Source organism: Phyllostomus discolor, chromosome 2 (assembly GCF_004126475.2).
Source record: "Phyllostomus discolor isolate MPI-MPIP mPhyDis1 chromosome 2, mPhyDis1.pri.v3, whole genome shotgun sequence".
In the NCBI taxonomy this organism is placed as follows: Eukaryota; Metazoa; Chordata; class Mammalia; order Chiroptera; family Phyllostomidae; genus Phyllostomus; species Phyllostomus discolor.
Window position 1 is genome coordinate 195377065 of NC_040904.2, and position 20202 is coordinate 195397266.

General features: G+C 44.4%; 1 protein-coding gene and 1 non-coding gene across 14 annotated transcripts in view; both read left to right on the top strand.

Annotated features, from left to right (window-relative positions):
• Positions 1-20202, top strand: part of CHD4 (chromodomain helicase DNA binding protein 4) — a 29132-nt gene that overhangs the window by 7202 nt on the left and 1728 nt on the right. For 2 of the 13 annotated variants that reach the window (XM_036017309.1, XM_036017311.1), the window contains exons 7-38: positions 308-435; positions 691-826; positions 978-1156; positions 1346-1585; positions 2344-2547; positions 2662-2867; positions 3209-3340; positions 3421-3517; positions 4244-4435; positions 4912-5112; positions 5304-5441; positions 5693-5814; positions 5923-6096; positions 6449-6590; positions 6675-6806; positions 6916-7033; positions 8396-8520; positions 8862-9099; positions 9242-9417; positions 12193-12373; positions 12458-12544; positions 12635-12723; positions 12826-12959; positions 13309-13453; positions 13564-13729; positions 13991-14088; positions 14200-14329; positions 14610-14681; positions 14985-15122; positions 15380-15488; positions 15595-15727; positions 19894-20092. In XM_036017309.1, the coding sequence (XP_035873202.1) occupies positions 308-435; positions 691-826; positions 978-1156; positions 1346-1585; positions 2344-2547; positions 2662-2867; positions 3209-3340; positions 3421-3517; positions 4244-4435; positions 4912-5112; positions 5304-5441; positions 5693-5814; positions 5923-6096; positions 6449-6590; positions 6675-6806; positions 6916-7033; positions 8396-8520; positions 8862-9099; positions 9242-9417; positions 12193-12373; positions 12458-12544; positions 12635-12723; positions 12826-12959; positions 13309-13453; positions 13564-13729; positions 13991-14088; positions 14200-14329; positions 14610-14681; positions 14985-15122; positions 15380-15488; positions 15595-15727; positions 19894-20092 (4761 nt within the window). Of the gene's footprint in view, positions 1-307; positions 436-690; positions 827-977; positions 1157-1345; positions 1586-2343; positions 2548-2661; positions 2868-3208; positions 3341-3420; positions 3518-4243; positions 4436-4911; positions 5113-5303; positions 5442-5692; positions 5815-5922; positions 6097-6448; positions 6591-6674; positions 6807-6915; positions 7034-8395; positions 8521-8861; positions 9100-9241; positions 9418-12192; positions 12545-12634; positions 12724-12825; positions 12960-13308; positions 13454-13563; positions 13730-13990; positions 14089-14199; positions 14330-14609; positions 14682-14984; positions 15123-15379; positions 15489-15594; positions 15728-19893; positions 20093-20202 lie in introns of all 13 variants that reach the window. The other 11 variants (XM_036017312.1, XM_036017315.1, XM_028531629.2 and 8 more) reach the window with 6 other exon arrangements.
• On the top strand, positions 13769-13908 carry LOC114514279. Its single transcript, XR_003685999.1, has one exon.

The following is a 20202-nucleotide window of genomic DNA, read 5'->3' on the forward strand; positions in this document are numbered from 1 at the left end:
AAAAAATTCAATTCCCTGGAAGACTGCGAAAGGCACCTGGAACAGTTCTTTGCTCAAAAAGAAAAAGTTTTGGGAAGATGGAATTATGAAGTTGCCTGAAAGATGGCAGAAGGTAGTGGAACAAAATGGTGAATATGTTGTTCAATAAAATTATCAGTGAAAATGAAAAACGTGTCTTTTCTTTATATTTTAAAACCAAATGAACTTTTTGGCCATATATGTGGTATAAAGTTTTTCCCGATTTTTCCACCCAGTGGTATGTATTTGGTTTATATGGTCTAACTTACTTGCTCTGTCCTGAATTTAGGTCCCAATGCTCGGAGGAAGCCCAAAGGCAGCCCTCGTATACCTGATGCCAAGAAGCCTAAACCCAAGAAAGTGGCTCCCTTGAAAATCAAGCTGGGAGGTTTTGGTTCTAAGCGTAAGAGATCCTCGGTGAGAGCCCAGCCCATCCCTTTGGTGAGGGTGTGATATCTGATAGAGAGGACGTTACCTCATTTCAGGATCTATCTAGCCTTTGCAGTAGATGCATAGAACGTGGGGAGATTGGCCACAGAACACGTGACTAGGCTCCATGTACAACAGTCCTTTTTCGAATACTAGTAACCCCGGTAAGAGAGGGATTCCTTCTCTACCACTCTCTTTCCCCTTGGCTTGAACCTCTAACCTTACTCCTTTTCATTCTTCCAGAGTGAGGATGACGACTTAGATGTAGAATCTGACTTCGATGATGCCAGTATCAATAGCTATTCTGTTTCTGATGGTTCCACCAGCCGTAGTAGTCGCAGCCGCAAGAAACTTCGAACCACTAAAAAGAAAAAGAAAGGTGTGTTTCTTTTCTGAGTCTATAAATTGGGTGGGATGGGAATGACTGGGCAATAATCTCCCTAAGGGGGTAGGGGCTAGGTTATTTTAGGGTAGGGGTGGGGGGAGGTAGTTTTTTTCTAATAATTGGGCTTTCCCTCTTCCTTGCCCAGGCGAGGAGGAGGTGACTGCTATGGATGGTTATGAGACAGACCACCAGGACTATTGCGAGGTGTGCCAGCAAGGCGGCGAGATCATCCTGTGTGATACCTGTCCCCGAGCTTACCACATGGTCTGCCTGGATCCAGACATGGAGAAGGCTCCCGAGGGCAAGTGGAGCTGCCCACACTGTGTGAGTACCTGGCCACTGCGGCCCTTTGGGACCCTCGAGACGAAGGGCGGGATGATAAAGCTCTTTTGGGCCTGGGTGGGAGTAATGGTGGTGTTGGTGTGGGCTTTGGGAAGCCTTCAGTAGAAAGATGAGTGTGGTTCAGCCTTGGGGTGGGGGGGTGGTAATAATCTGACTGTTTCTTTACTGCAGGAGAAAGAAGGCATTCAGTGGGAGGCCAAAGAAGACAATTCCGAGGGTGAGGAGATCCTAGAAGAGGTTGGGGGAGACCCCGAAGAGGAAGATGACCACCATATGGAATTCTGTCGGGTCTGCAAGGATGGTGGGGAGCTGCTCTGCTGTGACACTTGTCCTTCTTCTTACCATATCCACTGCCTGAACCCCCCACTTCCAGAGATCCCCAATGGCGAGTGGCTCTGTCCCCGTTGTACGGTGAGTGACCCCAGCCAGGGTGAGGGATGTGGGAAGAGTTTGGAGAACTGTATACCTTTCAGCCCTAGATAGGTATTTTCCTTCTTTGTGTAATCTTGGGATACTTTTGTCCTGGGAAAATGTATGACTGACTCAGAACAGAGGAGGTGATGCTTTACCAGCTCTCCTGAGGGTGATGGAGCAGTGTTCTAGTCCACAATATCCATCCCTGTCTTGCCACCCAGACTTGGGGTCTAGCTAGTTTAGAATGGTTTAAAAGGGTCACTTACTACTTTGTATTGCATAAGAGGAATTCTAGGCTCTAGGTCTGGAAATTTTCTGTAATTTCTTGTCGTGGGTTATTTTTTTTTTAATTGATAAGTGAGGGGAGAGACAAACAGACATTGATTTGTTGTTACACTTACTATTATGCATTCATAGGTTGCTTTTTGTATGTGCCCTGACCTGGGATTGAATCCACAACCTTGGTGTATTGAGATGACACTCTAACCAACTGAGCTACCCAGTCAAGGCTGTTCTGGGTTATTGTTGAAGCCTAGCTGTTAGCTCTGTTAAGCAGATAGGAGTGCTCATGTCACACTTGTCCTGGATGAAGTCCAGAAATGGAGAGGGAATTCTATTATTCTCTCCTTAGAAGGGTTGTGGGATTAGCTCTTATTGGCAGTGAGATTTTAATAATTCTTGGGTGAGGCTGTGGGGGCTATACTATCTCCATTCCATGGTAAAATTTGGTGTTGGATCATTTCTTTTTCTCTCAGTGTCCAGCTCTTAAGGGCAAGGTGCAGAAGATCCTAATCTGGAAGTGGGGTCAGCCACCATCTCCCACACCAGTACCCCGGCCTCCAGATGCTGATCCCAATACTCCCTCTCCCAAGCCCTTGGAGGGGCGGCCAGAGCGGCAGTTCTTTGTGAAGTGGCAAGGCATGTCTTATTGGCACTGCTCCTGGGTGTCTGAACTGCAGGTAAACCTGGGTAGGCTAGAGATGTGGGAACAAAGAGGGTAGTGAGAACACAGTCTCACGGGTGGAGGGAGTGACTGTAGCTCCTTGATGGCTTATTTCTCTTTCTGCCTGCAGCTGGAACTGCACTGTCAGGTGATGTTCAGAAACTATCAGCGGAAGAATGATATGGACGAACCACCTTCTGGGGACTTTGGTGGTGATGAAGAGAAGAGCCGAAAGCGGAAGAACAAGGACCCTAAATTTGCGGAGATGGAGGAACGCTTCTATCGCTATGGGATAAAGCCTGAGTGGATGATGATCCACCGAATTCTCAACCACAGGTACCAGTGGAGATGGGCCAGACTGTGGTTATCTTGGGCATACTGAGGGAGACCATTGACAAAGGTATTACGAAAATGGACATCACCAGTAACTTATACTTGGAAGAGACGCACACTCTGTTGTTGTGAACTGGCCGGATCCTGGTATTTGAGCCATAGGAGACTACAGATAGAGATAATTTTTGGTCCAAAGACGGGGATAGTAGAGGCTCTGACTACATGGCCTACCTAGAGGTCCGGTTTGGAACATACGTTGTCAGCAGTTTTTGAAAGCAAGGCTGACTTGGGAGGACACGAGGTGGCCTTCTAGCTCTGAGGGTTTTCTCCTCTTACTCTTGTAGTGTGGACAAGAAGGGCCATGTCCACTACTTGATCAAGTGGCGAGACTTGCCCTATGATCAGGCATCCTGGGAGAGTGAGGATGTGGAGATACAGGACTATGACCTGTTCAAGCAGAGCTATTGGAATCATAGGTGAGTGACTTTGGTGAGGAGTAGAGTTGCTTCTTTTTGAGAAGGACCGCAGACAGTGATGTGATAACTGTGTTTTTCAGGGAGTTAATGAGGGGTGAAGAAGGACGACCAGGCAAGAAGCTCAAGAAGGTGAAGCTGAGAAAGTTGGAGAGGCCTCCTGAAACTCCAACTGTTGATGTGAGTTGGGCAGAAGAGGGAGAACACAAGTTACTGGATAGGGCAGTGTCTTGTGTGTTGCTATTTAATGATGGTGCTAGTAATAACTTTATTGCTGAGGCTGCTTTGTGAAGTCTGTTTGCTCTACATCTCTGTAAATCAGAGAGAACACTAGGATTACTTTCTCTTTTTATTATCAAAAACAGAAGCATAGGAGGTGGTGTTTTATACGATGGAGGAAGTGTTACCTAAGGAGGGGAGAATCATGCAACCAAACTTTTATGAAACATTGGAACCTGGGTCTTCTGACCCATATTTCATATAATTTATGGCTCAGTTCCTCTGTGTGTTTTTTTTTTTTGTCTGCATGTGTAATATGAGGATGGTTAATGTTAAAGAGATGAATCTTGGGGGCGACAGTGGGGATGAGGGACATAGGGTTATCTACCTGGTAGATCCTGACTAGCAGAATTAATGTATTGCTAGTGAGGCTGTGATGTGTCTTTCCTCAGAACCCTGAGACCACAAGACCTCCATCTGCCTGATAGGTTGTTAGTTGCCTTGCTTCCTGGAGAATCCTAAATCAAACTCAGAGTTAGAATAACCACTGAGGACCTTTTCCTCCACAATTTCTTGTGGCTCTCCCAAGGAGGATCAAGTGAAAATGTGTGGGGAGGCGGCTACCACTCAGTTAGAAAAGGAAGAGAATTCCTTGCTAGCTCTTGACTTCCTTATTTCATCCTTCAGCCAACAGTGAAGTATGAGCGACAGCCGGAGTACCTGGATGCCACCGGTGGAACCCTGCACCCGTATCAAATGGAGGGCCTGAACTGGTTGCGCTTCTCTTGGGCTCAGGGCACGGACACCATCCTGGCCGATGAGATGGGCCTCGGGAAGACCGTCCAGACAGCAGTCTTCCTCTATTCCCTCTACAAGGAGGTAGGGGAGCTGGGGCTGTTAGTTTTTTGTGGGTGTATTTTGTGTTCATAGTCTACTCTTACACTCTGAGGAGGGCGGGGCGGGGGGAGAAATTGATCGCTAACCTTGAATGACACTGATTGACACACGTATACAGAGGAAGATTTGGGGGAATAGAGCCAGGGGTAGGATTAGTGGTGGGTACACAGAGCCTTAGTGCTGTGGAATAGATTTGTGTTGAGATCAGTGAAGTCTGGGTGGAATTGGTATGGGGAGACTTAATGGAAGAAGTAAGGTTTGAGTTCCCTGCAGTGTCGGATATAGCTTTGTGGAAAGGAGTGGGCAGGGTGTTTTCATACGCAGAAAAGTTCAGGGTGGGAACACCAATGCATATGCCAGTCCTCAAATAGCTGTTGGCAGCAGGTAGAGGTGGGACCTGGGGTTGTAGTAGAATGGGCCCTTAGTCCTTACTCTGCTGCTTCTCATCTTCCTCAAAGGGTCATTCCAAAGGCCCCTTCCTAGTGAGTGCTCCTCTCTCTACCATCATCAACTGGGAACGGGAATTTGAAATGTGGGCTCCAGACATGTATGTGGTGACTTATGTGGGTGACAAAGACAGCCGGGCCATCATCCGAGAGAATGAATTCTCCTTTGAAGACAATGCCATTCGTGGTGGCAAGAAGGCCTCTCGCATGAAGGTATCTCAGTGGAAGGGAGACTGCTCTCCAGGGGGAGTTGTTACTGTGGGCTTATTTGCCTTCTTGTGACTGGGTCCCTGGGGTGAGGCAAAACGATGACAGCTGGAAGGAGGGAAAAGCCCCATAAGTCCCTTGGGTTTGCTGACGCTGGAGAAGTTGAACATTAGTGACCAGGGTGCCGTCTTGTGCAGAAAGAGGCATCTGTGAAGTTCCATGTGCTGCTGACATCCTATGAGTTGATCACCATTGACATGGCTATCTTGGGCTCTATCGACTGGGCCTGCCTCATCGTGGATGAGGCCCATCGGCTGAAGAACAATCAGTCAAAGGTGAGGGGAAAGGAGGGAAATTGTGGCCTCCAGTGTTAGCTTTTAGTATCATCCATTCATTAAGGGCAGACTTAGGAGGAGACGAAAGGGGAGAATGGTCTTTGCTTTTCTTGGTGGCCAGGCTTTAAAACAGAGATGGAGTTGGGGGTGGGGGACCTAAGTGTTGGGCATTGAAGCAGCTTGGAGTTCTGCGGAGGCATACCGGAGTCCTGTTTTCATTGAATTTTACCTCTCTCCATCTGCTTCACCAGTTCTTCCGGGTCTTGAATGGTTACTCACTCCAGCATAAGCTGTTGCTGACTGGGACTCCATTACAAAACAATCTAGAAGAGCTGTTTCATCTGCTCAACTTTCTCACCCCTGAGAGGTTCCAGTAAGTGTGTTTATGTATAATCTCATAATTCTGCCTCTGATTTTCCCATTGTCCATTTCTTATATCACTTTCCTTTCTCCAACAACGTTTCCCTTTCTCTTTCTGAAGCAATTTGGAAGGCTTCTTGGAGGAGTTTGCTGACATTGCCAAGGAGGACCAGATTAAAAAACTGCATGACATGCTGGGGCCTCATATGTTGCGGCGTCTCAAAGCTGATGTGTTCAAGAACATGCCATCCAAGACGGAACTGATTGTGCGTGTGGAGCTGAGCCCTATGCAGAAGTATGTTGGAAAGGACAGAGCATTGACTCCATTTTGCAAATACTGTTAGATATCTCAGTGGAAGGGAGCCAGTCTGCAAACTGTTTCTTAACTCTTCCCCACACTCCGCCTCAAGGCATCTGGTGACAGGAGTGAGCAAGGCCTAGAGACACCTGATGGCCGGGAGCTGGAGCTCTTGGTTGTTCCATAGTCAGTCATACCTTACCTTGTTTGAAATGGTGGTGGTAGTTGTTCAGCTTCCTTAGTCCCGAAGTGAGATATGTTGGAAAGAAGATCTCAGATCTTAGGACTGCGTTTTGAGTCAGTGTGAAGACTGTTGAGGCTGATTTACCTTCCTCCCTTGCCCATGCAGGAAATACTACAAGTATATCCTCACTCGAAATTTTGAAGCACTTAATGCTCGAGGTGGTGGCAACCAGGTCTCTCTGCTGAATGTGGTGATGGATCTTAAGAAGTGCTGCAACCACCCGTATCTCTTTCCCGTGGCTGCAATGGTATGTGTGCCACCTCTGGTTCTTCCCTGAGTTAGAACTGCTCTGTTAGGCCTGCTTTCAGTTATTTTTTTCTTCTTCCCTCAGGAAGCCCCTAAGATGCCCAATGGCATGTACGATGGCAGTGCCCTAATCAGAGCATCTGGGAAATTATTGCTGCTACAGAAGATGCTCAAGAACCTTAAGGAGGGTGGGCACCGTGTACTCATCTTCTCCCAGGTATTATGGGGGTTGGGAGCTTTAGGGGATAGCAGCAGACAACCCTCAGTGACATGAGGGAAGGGAATATCACCTGACTTCCCCATAATTAAACTTGCTCCTTTTTCAGATGACCAAGATGCTGGACTTGCTAGAGGATTTCTTGGAACATGAAGGTTATAAATATGAGCGTATTGATGGTGGAATCACTGGGAACATGCGTCAAGAGGCCATTGACCGTTTCAATGGTATGTGGGAGGGAGTGGCTTACATCCAGCCATCCTCATTTGTTGTGTCTTTGGATCAGGTGCTTGTTCTTCTTGTGCATCTGCTTTTCTGCATAGTTCTTTTGGGCCTTTGTCAATTGATGGTGGAAGAGTAAATCTTTAGAATGTCTCAATTGGAAGAATGTATTGGACTGTTCCTAGGAGATTTTTTTCTTTGAAGTCTTCATTCTTTTGCTAGAAAGAAAAACATTACCTACCCGCCCCCCCCCCCCCCCCCCGCCAGCTGTCTTGAGGCCCAGGAGGGACCAGGATTTACTCAAGTGCATATCACAAGTTAGTGGCAGACTTGTCTCTGTAGCCATTACCTTTTCTTTTTTAAAAAGATAATATTTTGGCCCTGGCTGGTGTGGTTCAGTGGACTGAGTGCTGGCTGGCCTGTGAAGCAAAAGGTTACCAGTTCGAGTCCCAGTTAGAGTACATGCCTGGATTGCGGGCCAGGTCCCCAGTTGGGGGTGTGCGAGAGGCAACCAGTTAGTGTTTCTCTCAGACATAGATACTTCTCTCCCTCTCTTTTCTGCCTTCCTGCTCCTCTCTAAAAATAAATGTCTTTAAAAAAATAATTTTGAATTGAATGAAAAGTTGGAAAAATAGTGCAGAGAGTTTATGTATTATATTCTTCACCCAACTTCTTAACAATTTTTATAACCATGGTACAATTATCATAACCAGGAAATCAGCACTGGTGTCATACTGTTAACTAAATTGTAGGCCTTGATTGAGATGTCACCAGTTTTACCCCTCAAGTCTTTTTATTACTTTAGGATCCAAGCCCAGATCCCGCATTAAGTTGTTGAGTCTCTTCCTGTCTGACAGTTATTCATTCTTCCCTTTTTTTCATGACACGGATACTTTTGATGATTACTGGTCAGCTACTTGTGGATTCTCTAAGTTTGTCAGTTTTCTCATAATTAGATTGAGATTAGGCATTTTGGGCAAGAATGCTAGAAAGTGATGCTGTGTCCTTTTTAGTGCATCATATTGCAGGGGGTGGGGGAGGGAGGACATGGTGTGACTGCCCCATTGTTCTTGATGTTAACCTTGACTACTTGTGCAGGTGCTGTCTGTTGAGTTTCTTCAGTGAATGGGAAGAAAGTTATTTTTCTACTGTAATAGATAAGTATCTTAAGAGAGATTTGAGACTATGGTGATAACTCTTTCTTCTGAAACCTTCACATTGATTTCAGTATCCGCAGGTGGACCTTGCTTACAACGATTATTACTGTGGCATTGGCTCATGAGGTTTTATATTTCTGACATCCCTTCCATATTTATTAATTGGAATTCAGAAGACACTTCTAATGGTGTTTTTGGTTCCTTTCCTAGCACCGGGTGCTCAACAGTTCTGCTTCTTGCTTTCCACTCGAGCTGGGGGCCTTGGAATCAATCTGGCCACTGCTGACACAGTTATTATCTATGACTCTGACTGGAACCCCCATAATGACATCCAGGTGAGCAGAGGTAGCAGCCTGTTATTGAACTTAACTAGAAGTGAGGACTCCACCATCTGGAATTAGTTTTTTTTTTTTTCCAGGGGAAAACAATTGATTCTTTTTGTGTCTTTCACTATATTGTAAGCCAGAGAGTTTGGGTTATCTGTGGTTCTACTTTGGGTAACATGATAGAGGGTGGTGTCTGTGAGCAGGGGTGCAAAAGGAAGTTTTGTATGAAGACAAGCTTCAACTCCTGCAAATTGCTGGATATTTGCTTCTCATGTGGAAGTCTAGGTAAGAGTGAAAGCAGGAAAATATGGTTACTTCAGTTTCCGGCTTCGGTTTGTGCCCACTTCCAGGCCTTTAGCAGAGCTCACCGTATTGGGCAAAATAAGAAGGTCATGATCTATCGGTTTGTGACCCGTGCATCAGTGGAGGAGCGTATCACACAGGTGGCAAAAAAGAAGATGATGCTGACGCATCTAGTGGTTCGGCCTGGGCTGGGCTCCAAGACTGGATCCATGTCTAAACAGGAGCTTGATGACATCCTCAAGTTTGGCACTGAGGAACTATTCAAGGATGAAGCCACAGATGGAGGTGAGCTGGTCTAGAGCTTGTTTTGGTGTACGCCTTGGCCTCTCTGTAGGGAACTTTGACACCTAGGGTCCTGTAGAACTTGCTTTTTCTACTGCAGCTGCCGAAGCTGACTTTGGGGTTATGGACCCTTGATTTTTTATAGGAGGAGACAACAAAGAGGGAGAGGATAGCAGTGTTATCCACTATGATGATAAGGCCATTGAGCGACTGCTGGACCGTAACCAGGATGAGACTGAAGACACAGAATTGCAGGGCATGAATGAATATTTGAGCTCATTCAAAGTGGCCCAGTATGTGGTGCGGGAAGAAGAAATGGGGGTGAGTATGAGTCTAAGGCATTGCTTTGCTTGGTGATTGGCTCAAAATTGGAACTGAGACTAAGATGGTATTTAAGACAGTAGGAAAATATATCCCTAGGCAAATTAGTACGCCAGTGAGTTGATGTGCATCTTCTTGAAAATAAATACTGTAACATATGACTCACCACATTTTCATCTTTGCCATGGCTGTCAGGAAACCCACAGCGAAATTTCACACTCAAAACAGTTATATTAGCTCTTTATCAGAATCTCATTTTCTCTTATGTATTTTATTAACTCTACAAGTAAACTTGATTTGCTAGTTCAGGTCTCCTTTGGAGAAAAGATAGGAAATAAAATACATATCTAGAGAGCCTGTTTCTCTATACTTTTAAAAACAGAATGGTTGTTTTCCCTTTTTTCCTCTTCCCTTCCTTTTTTTGGTGTTTTTTTTAGTAAATAAATAGAAAAAACACTGAAACAGTAATAAAACATGTGGCTTCTGTAATAATTTTTTTCTCTGAATGATAAAATTAGGTATAAAATTACAATAAAAATTTGCTTCTTTATGTTTGTTTTTAAAAGATTTTACTTATTTTTTAGGGGGGGCAGAGGGAGAAAGACAGGGAGAGAAACATCAGTGTGTGGTTGCCTTTTGCATGCCCCCTTTTGGGGACCTGGCCCACAACACAGGCATGTGCCTTGACTGGGAATCGAACCAGCAACCCTTTGGTTCACAGGCCAGCACTCAGTCCACTAAGCCACACCAGCCAGGGCTAAAATTTGCTTTCTCCTTTGGTCTTCTTTAAACCACCCAGCTAAGAGTTCTTTGAATTGACTTAAGTTATGGTGGTTTTTACCATCTATTCTCATCCTTCCAACTTAGGACCATCTCTCTCACTGTGTTTTTCTGATATGTATCTTACCTTTGTTCTTGAAGGTGATGCTACTAACCTCAGTGATGTATAACTGGTTGGAAAGTCTGACATAGGTCTCTAGCCTAGATTTCAATCAAAACTGTTCTTTTGAAGGTGCTCCCCGTTCCTGTCAAGGCAGTAACTGTATGTAGAAGTGATTGACTGGCAGCATGTGCTGACAGTTTGGGAAGGGAGGGGTGGTACTCCCCCTTGCCTTGATAACCTCTGCTAAGGATTACACAGTATACAAATGGCCCTCTTATTAGGTGCTGCAGCTACTGTTTATAATATTTAAAAATTTTATTTTTTTGAGTAGATAATTCACATGGTTCAAGATTCAAAAGATACAAAGGTAATCTCTTTCACCTCTGTCTGCCTACCTAGTGCCCTCCGTGCGGATGACCAGTGTCTTCAGTTTCTTGTATATCTTTCTGAAAATAGTTTGTGTATGTACAAATTACTATATATCCATATATAGACATACATGAATATACACACAAACATGCTTTTTTCTTTACTTTTTAAACCCCAAAATAGTTTCTTATACATAATGTTCTCTACCTTGCTTTTGCCTACCTAATAAATCTTGGAGGGACAGTCTAAATCAGCACATAAAAAGCCCCCCAGTTTTTTTTTCTGCATAGTATGTCCTTGTTTGGAAGTACTGTAATTTCTTTCTTTCTTTCTTTCTTTTTTTAATTTATATTTATTTTCAGAGAGGGAAGGGAGGGAGAAAGAGAGAGAGAGAGAGAAACATGAATGTGCGGTTGCTGGGGGCCGTGGCCTGTAACCCTGGCATGTGCCCCGGCTGGGAATCGAACCTGCGACACTTTGGTTCACAGCCCGTGCTCAATCCACTGAGCCACACCAGCCAGGGCAACTTATTTCTTTTTAAAAATTAAGGTATAATTCGCCTATATCATAATGTTAGTTTCAGATGTACAGCATCATGATTTGATAATTTGTGTCTATAATTTGTGTCTATACTGTGAAATGATCACAGTAAGTCTAGTTAATACCTATGACCATATAGTTACAAACTTTTTTCTTAAGATCTACTTTCTTAGCAATTTCCCGTATATGTAATACAGTATTGTTAACTGTAGTCACCATGCTGTACGTTACATTGCCATGACTTGTTTATTTTATAATTGGGAGTTTGTATTTTTTAAGCCCCTCTATCCATTTTTGCCTACCCCCAATCCCCAACATTTATTTAATTCGTTTAGTAATGATGGACATTTAGGTTGTTTTTTAATATTGGCTGTTAACAGCAGTTTAATATAAGGTAGTTAGAATCAGTTAGTGGTCCTGAAATGTCTGAAAACAATATAAGAAGACTTTCAGAGGAGCATAAACATTACGGGAACATAAGATGTGTAACATTACATATAAGATGTGTAAAACCACACATATGTAAGTGTTTTTTTTGTACACAGTTGGTAAACTTAGGAAGTTTAGAAGAACAGAAGGGCTTATGGTCCTTCTACTTTATCTGTTTTGTAGGGTTTCAGAAGTGGCTCCATTATGCCTTGCTAAGGCTCTAACCTCTGTCTTGTACATTTGCTGCCTCCCAACTGGGTATGCGTCAGCACAAGGCGTTAGAAGAAAGCACACTATCTGTTCATTCACCTCTTGTGATAATGGCTCTCTCCCATGTTTTTCTTTAGTTACATTGACTGCTGATCCATATGGAATTATGAAGAGCCATGTTAATGGTGATTCAGTTTCTCTCAAGTTCTTAGGTCTAAGCAGGCACACCAAGTATTTGAGTCCAATCATGAAAAGGAGCTAGTAGAATGGGAACTGTGAGGACCAGGGGTAGCTGGTGGTGCTGACTTCAGCACCCCTGAGTCCTGGCCCTCCCTCTGTCCCAGGAGGAAGAGGAGGTAGAACGGGAAATCATAAAACAGGAAGAAAGTGTGGATCCTGACTACTGGGAGAAATTGCTGCGGCACCATTATGAGCAGCAGCAAGAAGATTTGGCCCGAAATCTGGGCAAAGGAAAAAGAATCCGTAAACAGGTCAACTACAATGATGGCTCCCAGGAGGACCGAGGTGTGTGTGGCCGGCCCCGCCCCCCACCCATGGGCCGTTCCACTAGAGCAGTGGGCCCCGCTCATCTGCCCTCTCTCCCTCCAGATTGGCAGGACGACCAGTCCGACAACCAGTCCGATTATTCGGTGGCCTCAGAGGAAGGTGATGAAGACTTTGATGAACGTTCAGAAGGTGAGGGCTATGCCTTTTTTCTGGTTGTTTAAATATTTCTTCTTCTAATACCTTTACTTGTGTCACTTACGCATTCTTTTCTTCTTGCAGCTCCCCGCAGGCCCAGTCGCAAGGGCCTGCGGAATGATAAAGATAAACCATTGCCTCCTCTGTTGGCCCGTGTTGGGGGGAATATTGAAGTAAGTGCCATATGATTCTTAAGAGATGCGGGCAAGTGCCAGTATTGGGTCTTTGGTAAAGTAAGACCTGCTCCTTCTCACCTAGGTTTCTTCTTCCCCTAGGTACTTGGTTTTAATGCTCGGCAGCGAAAAGCTTTTCTTAATGCAATAATGCGATATGGGATGCCACCTCAGGATGCTTTTACCACCCAGTGGCTTGTGAGAGATCTTCGAGGCAAATCAGAGAAAGAGTTCAAGTAAGTTGAGAGATGGAATAGGACTGATGTAGAGCAAGGGCTGCTTCTCCTCTCTGGGCATTTCACTGCACTAGTCCAGGCTGAACTGGGAAATGGGTTCTTTCCTCTGATGAAATAAATTGTCAGGTGAAGCTCCTAATAGCAGGGTTCTTTGTGGTCCTAGCTCCTCTGGAAGAGAACCTCGGGCATGGTGTGGGGTCTGGAGACCAGCCTTCACTGTAATGGTGGGCTTTACCTCAGGATGGAGCCAGAGTGGTCTGGGATATTCTTGACTGGGGGTGAGAACGAATCTGTTCTAGGAATTGGCATGACCACTATTCAACTCATTTCTCTATTTCATCACTTACAGGGCTTATGTGTCTCTTTTTATGCGGCATTTATGTGAGCCAGGAGCAGATGGGGCTGAGACCTTTGCTGATGGTGTCCCCCGAGAAGGCCTATCTCGCCAGCATGTCCTTACTAGGATTGGTGTCATGTCCTTGATTCGCAAGAAGGTGAGCCCTGAGCCTCTCTCCAGTGTTCAGGTTTTAGGAAAGACTGGAGAGCCATAGGAAAGTAACCTAGAGCTGGAATTGGTCTTTGACATCTTGTCCTGTTGCTACAGGTTCAGGAGTTTGAGCATGTTAATGGGCGCTGGAGTATGCCTGAACTTGCTGAAGTAGAGGAAAACAAGAAAATGTCCCAGCCGGGGTCACCTTCCCCAAAGACACCTACACCCTCTACTCCAGGGGACACACAGCCCAATACTCCTGCACCTGCCCCACCTGCTGGTAAGTCTACCTGGTACTGTCATTTCTGCCCCATTTTTCTTGTCCTGGCCTATCCTTTTTCTGCTCCCCTGTGCTCAGTTGTAACAGGGGAGTCCGGCAGGACATACAGCAATCTCCCTCTCAGTTTAGGAGGGCCGTCCTGAGTATAGGACTGGCTCTTAAAGGCACGAGAGGACAATAAGATGAGACAGATTGAGGGTGCATGACCTTCTCTTTGATCTAGGACCTTCTTCCTAATCATTTGTCTTCTATTGTTTACAGAGGATGGGATAAAAATAGAGGAAAATAGTCTCAAAGAAGAAGAGAGTGCAGAAGCAGAAAAGGAAGTTAAATCTGCAGCCCCTGAGGCCACCGTTGAGGTAAGTGATGGAGGTGACTCGATGCCATACCAGAGGCAGGTGGATAAACCTGTTCTTTCTTTTTGATGCCGGCCTGTCTGCTTCAACTTCTTTTTTTTTTTTCCTTTGAAGTGTCCACAGCCCCCTGCCCCTGCCTCAGAGGATGAAAAAGTGGTTGTTGAACCTCCTGAGGGAGAAGAGAAAGTAGAAAAGGTAGAGGTGAAGGAGAGGACAGAAGAACCTATGGAGACAGAGTCCAAAGGTATACACATTTTTGAGCACTACAGATCCTTGTGTAAACCAGTCACTCTTGGACTTCCAGCCAGGCTGTAGAGATGATCAGGAGGAAGTAATACACTAAAGAATCCTATACCCATGTTTTAAATTGTGGATGTGCCCCCCTCCCCCCGCTCCACTTTAAGACATCTTTTAAGACTTGAATCATAAAGATTTCGGTTTAGGATTGTTCCAGTTGGACATAGTGTAGAACAGAGGAGGCCATTCTTTTTAGACACACTCTCCGTATGATTTGTTCCCTCCAGGTGTTGCTGATGTGGAGAAGGTAGAGGAGAAGTCAGCAATAGACCTGACTCCCATTGTGGTGGAGGATAAAGGTGGGTGTTTGGAAAAGTTGACTGTGGTTTAGAAAGACTCTAAAACTAGAAGCAAGGACTTTATTTCTGGGACACCCCCTTTTCAACCCCTAACCTTTGTATCCACACTCATTTAGCCATTATAGCAAGTTAAGACTCCCATTTGTCCCCACATTTAGTTGTCACTGGACCGGTGGCACCTTTTCTGGGTTTGAGAAACACCTGTGTGGAGAAAGGGTGGAAGTGGGTATCTTATAGCACATAGTGCTGTGGATAAGGGCCACAATGTCTGGAGCTGACATTTTTCTTCTGCATATCCTATAGAAGAGAAGAAAGAAGAAGAAGAAAAAAAAGAGGTGATGCTTCAGAATGGAGAAACCCCCAAGGAGCTGAATGATGAGAAGCAGAAAAAAAATATTAAACAGCGTTTCATGTTCAACATTGCAGATGGTGGTTTTACTGGTATGAAAATGAGGGGCCCACTGGGGTTAGAAGGACCTGAGGTGAAGTTGGAGGAGTTGTTTGAAACCAGAGTGCAGGGACCACCTCAGCTAGATGAGGGAATGCCAGGCTGATTGCATACTCCTCTGGACTCCACGTTAGAAAGCCACAGGCATACTGTTAAAGTGGTATTGGGGAGCAGGAATAAATAGCATGTTGAATTCTCACAGATGTTTGCCTTTCTTTTTCTTTTCAATCTTCCCGAAATTCCTCTTTAGAGTTGCACTCCCTTTGGCAGAATGAGGAGCGGGCAGCCACAGTCACCAAGAAGACTTATGAGATCTGGCATCGGCGACACGACTACTGGCTGCTGGCTGGCATCATAAAGTATCCTTTGCTTCAGTCTGGGTTGTGATTCTTGGTGAAGGTTTCTGAAGGTTCCACAGATTGAGGCTCTTACTTTCCTTGTTTTTCCTGAGCAATTTTCCAATAGCCATGGCTATGCCCGGTGGCAGGACATCCAGAATGACCCACGCTATGCCATTCTCAATGAGCCTTTCAAGGGTGAAATGAACCGTGGAAATTTCTTAGAGATCAAGAATAAGTTTCTAGCACGAAGGTTCAAGGTGAGCAGGGTAGGGAGGGGTACCATTTTGAAGTAATAGCTCTTAAAGTACAGAAGGGTCTGCAAAGGAAGGAGTCTGTGCGTTCAGCCGTACTATTTATTGTGTTCTTCTGTGTACTTAACTTTTTGTATTCCGTGAAAGGCTTTGTTCCCAAGTATCTTCATTATTAAAGGTCAAGACATACAGACTTGGAAAATTAACATGCTGTTCAAGGGCTGAAGATGACTGACTGATGAATGACAGAGGCTCTAGTTCACTGGGTGTGTTGGGAGAACGCTGTAAGACTTCGGAAAGATACAAAGGTGGACTGAATTGGATCTCTGAGATGGTAGGGGTGTCAGTGGACTAGTGGTACTTTTTTCTGGGTCTGAGAGTCTGTGTGGATAAGGGGTAGAGTGGATGCAAAAAGGACACGCAAAGGTAGAGTTTCATTTTCGAATAACTAGGGCTAAGAAGCCCAGAGCTGAAGGGGCTCATACTCAGAAGTTCAGCAGGTATGTATTGAGGGCACTTTGTGTGCAGACCATCAAAATAGGAAAACGGGATGTCATGAAGACGAGACATGTGGCTCTAAAGCCAGGTGCAATTGAGGGAGTAAGGAGTGTATGCTAATAAACCTTCAAACATTATGTGCCAAGCATTGAGTGGCAGAAAGATACAAAGGCAAATAAGGCATAGTGCCTGTTCTCAAGGAGCTTTCAGTTTAAAGTAGAGGCAGATGTGTGATGAATGCCATTCTGGATGTTGGGAGGGAGACTGCTGAATCCATAAGAAAGTTCTCCAAAGGGAATCTTAGGAGCTGGGAGAGAGTTCACAAATGGCTGCCTAGGGAAGGTGGCATCGGAATTAAGCTTTTGTGAATGTAATGGAGATTGTTGGATAGAAACAGAAGGCTGTTTGAACCAAAAGGGATTAAATTGGGCAAAGACATCGAGGCAGTAGAGCTTAGGGTGTTTGGAAACAGTAAGTTAGCCCAGTTGGGTTATAGAAAACACTTACGAGAGATAGGTTAGAGAGAGAGTTAAGAGCTAGAGGGCAGTAGTTGGTTTCTTGGCACCAGATAGGAGAGTATGGACTTCACCTTATAGTTAATGGGTAACTATTGAAGGTTTGTGAAGAGTTTTGATGTGATCAAGGGGAATGGAAACAACACTCATGAAATCATGGAACTGTCAAGAAGGCAGTCATGAGGTAATCAGGGTTGGGCTGTGACACTGGTTGGGGAAAATGAAAAGGATGAAGGAAAGGAAATAAAACATGAAAGAATTTAAAGAATTTACTTATTTATTGTAGGGGTCAGCAAACCTTTTAAAGGCAAGATAGTCACTATTTCAGGTTTTGTGGGATATACCGTCTGTTACATACAGTCAACTCTGTCATGTGAAAGCAGTCACAGGTGATAAATGAATAAGCATGAATGTGTTCTAATAGAACTTGATTTATCAACACTAAAATATGAACCTCATAATTTTTTTAATCCTCACCTTAGAACATTTTTTTAAAATTGCTTTTAGAGAGAGAGGAAGGGAACAATTTGAGAGAGAAACAGATTGGTTGCCTCCCATATGCACCTGGACTGTGGACCAAACCCACAATATAGGCTTGTGCTCTGACTGGGTATTGAACCCATAACCCTTTGGTTATGGGACAAGACTCCAACCAACTGAGCCATACTGGCCAGGGACATAAAATTTTTTTAAGTGTCACAAACTATACTTATTTTGACTTTTTTCCAATCATTTTAAAAACCATTTTTAGCTCTTTGGCCATACAAAAAAACAGGCAGCAGGCCATATTTGGCTCCCAGGCCATAGTTTGCCAAACCCTTGCTTACTGGATTTGAAATGCAAAGTAGTAAGACTCCATTGAAGCTTTGAGCCTGAATCACTGAGAAAATTTAATTACCACTAGGGGATCAGGGAAGTGAGGAGAGGGAACAGTTTGTAGAAAAGAGTAAGTTCAGTTTAAGGCAAGTCATTTGGTGTTTCTCACAAGTAAATAAACTTTCCAGGACCTCTATCACCATAAACAAGTGGGATCAAAGAAATGATCATACATGAGTGGAATGAGAACAAGAATCACAACAATCAGTGTTTGAGCTGCAGGTTTGAAAAGCATCAAATCGTTTTCATACAGGTTCTGACTAACCTAGAAGAGGAAAGATCTCTTGGGTGAATGCTTTAAAAGAATAGCAGCAAGCCAAGGTCTGATCCTGGAGAAGGCTCATAGTTTGGGGCAGGAGGGAGTTGGTGAAGGAGATGGGGTATATGGATTGAAAGTAGATTTTTGGTCTATTTGGGGGTAAAGTAGTAGGCCACGATGGAGCCAGATCTTGTGGAAGAAGCAACAGCCCATTGTCCTCACACTGTCCTTTTTCCTGACCCCCTCATGGATTCTCTTTAAGAAGCAGTGGATACTTGAGCAAAGTAAGTCTCAAAACTTGTGGGTCAGCATTCTCTCTTTTGAAACATATTTCGAAGAACCTTTTGCACACTTCTATCAGACAACAAATAAAAGAGCTCGTTGCAATGTAATTTTTGGTATTGGGGCCTAGAGGCAGCCTAGATGTTTGGCATTGGGCGTGTAGATAGATAAAATGTGATTCACATTGTGGAGCACTAAGCAGCCACTGAAGAAACAAGATACATGTGATACAACAGCACAAATGGACCTTTAAGAAGATACATAGTGGGGAAAGGAAGAAAACATTTTATATAAAGACTCAGTAAGTACATTAGAAGGGTCACTTATTGGTGAAGGAAAGGAATAGGAGTGGGATGGAGACAAAAGAAACAAAAATAATTTTAAAGAGTAAAACAATTTAAATGATAATATGGTAGGTATATCCATAGGATGGACTACTGTGCAGCCATTAAGAATTGGTATGCCCTGGCTGGCGTATCTCAGTGGATTGAGCGCGGGCTGCGAACCAAAGTGTCACAGGTTCGATTCCGTCAGGGCATATGCTTGGGTTGCAGGCCATGACCCCCAGCAACCGCACATCGATGTTTCTATCTCCCTCCCTTCCCTCTCTAAAAATGGAAAAAAAAAAATAAAGAATTGGTATGCCCTGGCTGGTGTGGCTCAGTGGTTGTGAGTGCTAGCTTGCGAACCAAAGGGCCACCCGCTGGTTCCATTCCCAGTCAGGGCACAGTCCTGGGTTGCCAGCCAGGTGTCTCCAATAGGGGGTGCATGAGAGGCAACCACATATTGATGTTTCCCTCTTCCCCTCACTACTTCTCTCTAAAAAATAAGTGAAATTTTAAAAAATATAAAAAGAATTTGTAATAGCTCTGGCTGAGTGCCTAAATTGGAGTGCTGTGCCATACACCAGACTGTGGGTTCGATCCCTGGTCAGGACACATACCTAGGTTAAGGGTTCAATTCCTGGTTGTGGTATGTAGGGAGGCAGCTGATGTCTGTCTGTCCCTCCCTCCCTCCCTCCCTCTCGTAATTGGTGTTTCTGTCTCTCTGTCTCCCCCTGCTGTCCGTACCTCCATCCATCCATCCATCTATCCTTTCAAAATCAATAAAGATATCCTTGGGTGAAGGTTACAAAAATTTTTTAAAAGTGCAGTTAATAAGATGCTTACTATGTAATTCTAAGTGAAAACATATGTATATGTAATTTCAATTATATAAAAAATATCTATGGAAAGAAAAACTTCAGAATGTTAACAGTATCTCTAGGAGGTAGATTTATTTGTAATTTTAATTTTTTATACATTCTGTATTTTCTGAATTGGAGTTTTTATCACTTTTGTGTAAGGGAATCAATAAAGAGTAGAGTTCTAGCCCTGGCTGGCGTAGCTCAGTGGACTGAGTGCGGGCTGCAAACCAAAGTGTTGCAGGTTCGATTCCCAGTCAGGGCACATGCCTGGGTTGCAGGCCACGTCCCCCAGCAACTGCACATTGATGTTTCTCTCTTCCTCTCTTTCTCTCTCCCTTTCCTCTCTAAAAATAAATAAATAAATAAAATCTTTTAAAAAATGATCTATATGCCCGTTTCCAACTAAGAAAAATACTTTTTAAAAAAGTAGTTGTAAAAACATGGACCTGTGAAAGAGTGAAAAGAAAGGAATGCAGTGGTGAACTGCTTGGGCGTGGGTGGAGCAGTCTGTAAGATTTTTAATAGGTTCTGAGTCTCCTTTTTATCCCTTGTCCAGCTCCTAGAACAAGCCCTGGTGATTGAGGAGCAGCTGCGGCGAGCAGCTTACCTGAACATGTCAGAGGACCCCTCTCACCCTTCCATGGCCCTAAACACCCGCTTTGCTGAGGTGGAGTGTTTGGCAGAGAGTCATCAGCACCTGTCCAAGGAGTCAATGGCAGGAAACAAACCTGCCAATGCGGTCCTGCACAAAGGTAGCCAGTGGCTCCCCTGCCTCCTGCTGACTTGGAGTCCTTTCGCCTCTGCCCCTCCCCAACACACATTTCTTGTTTCCAAAACCTTTTTCAGAATTGTTTGGGAGCTTAGG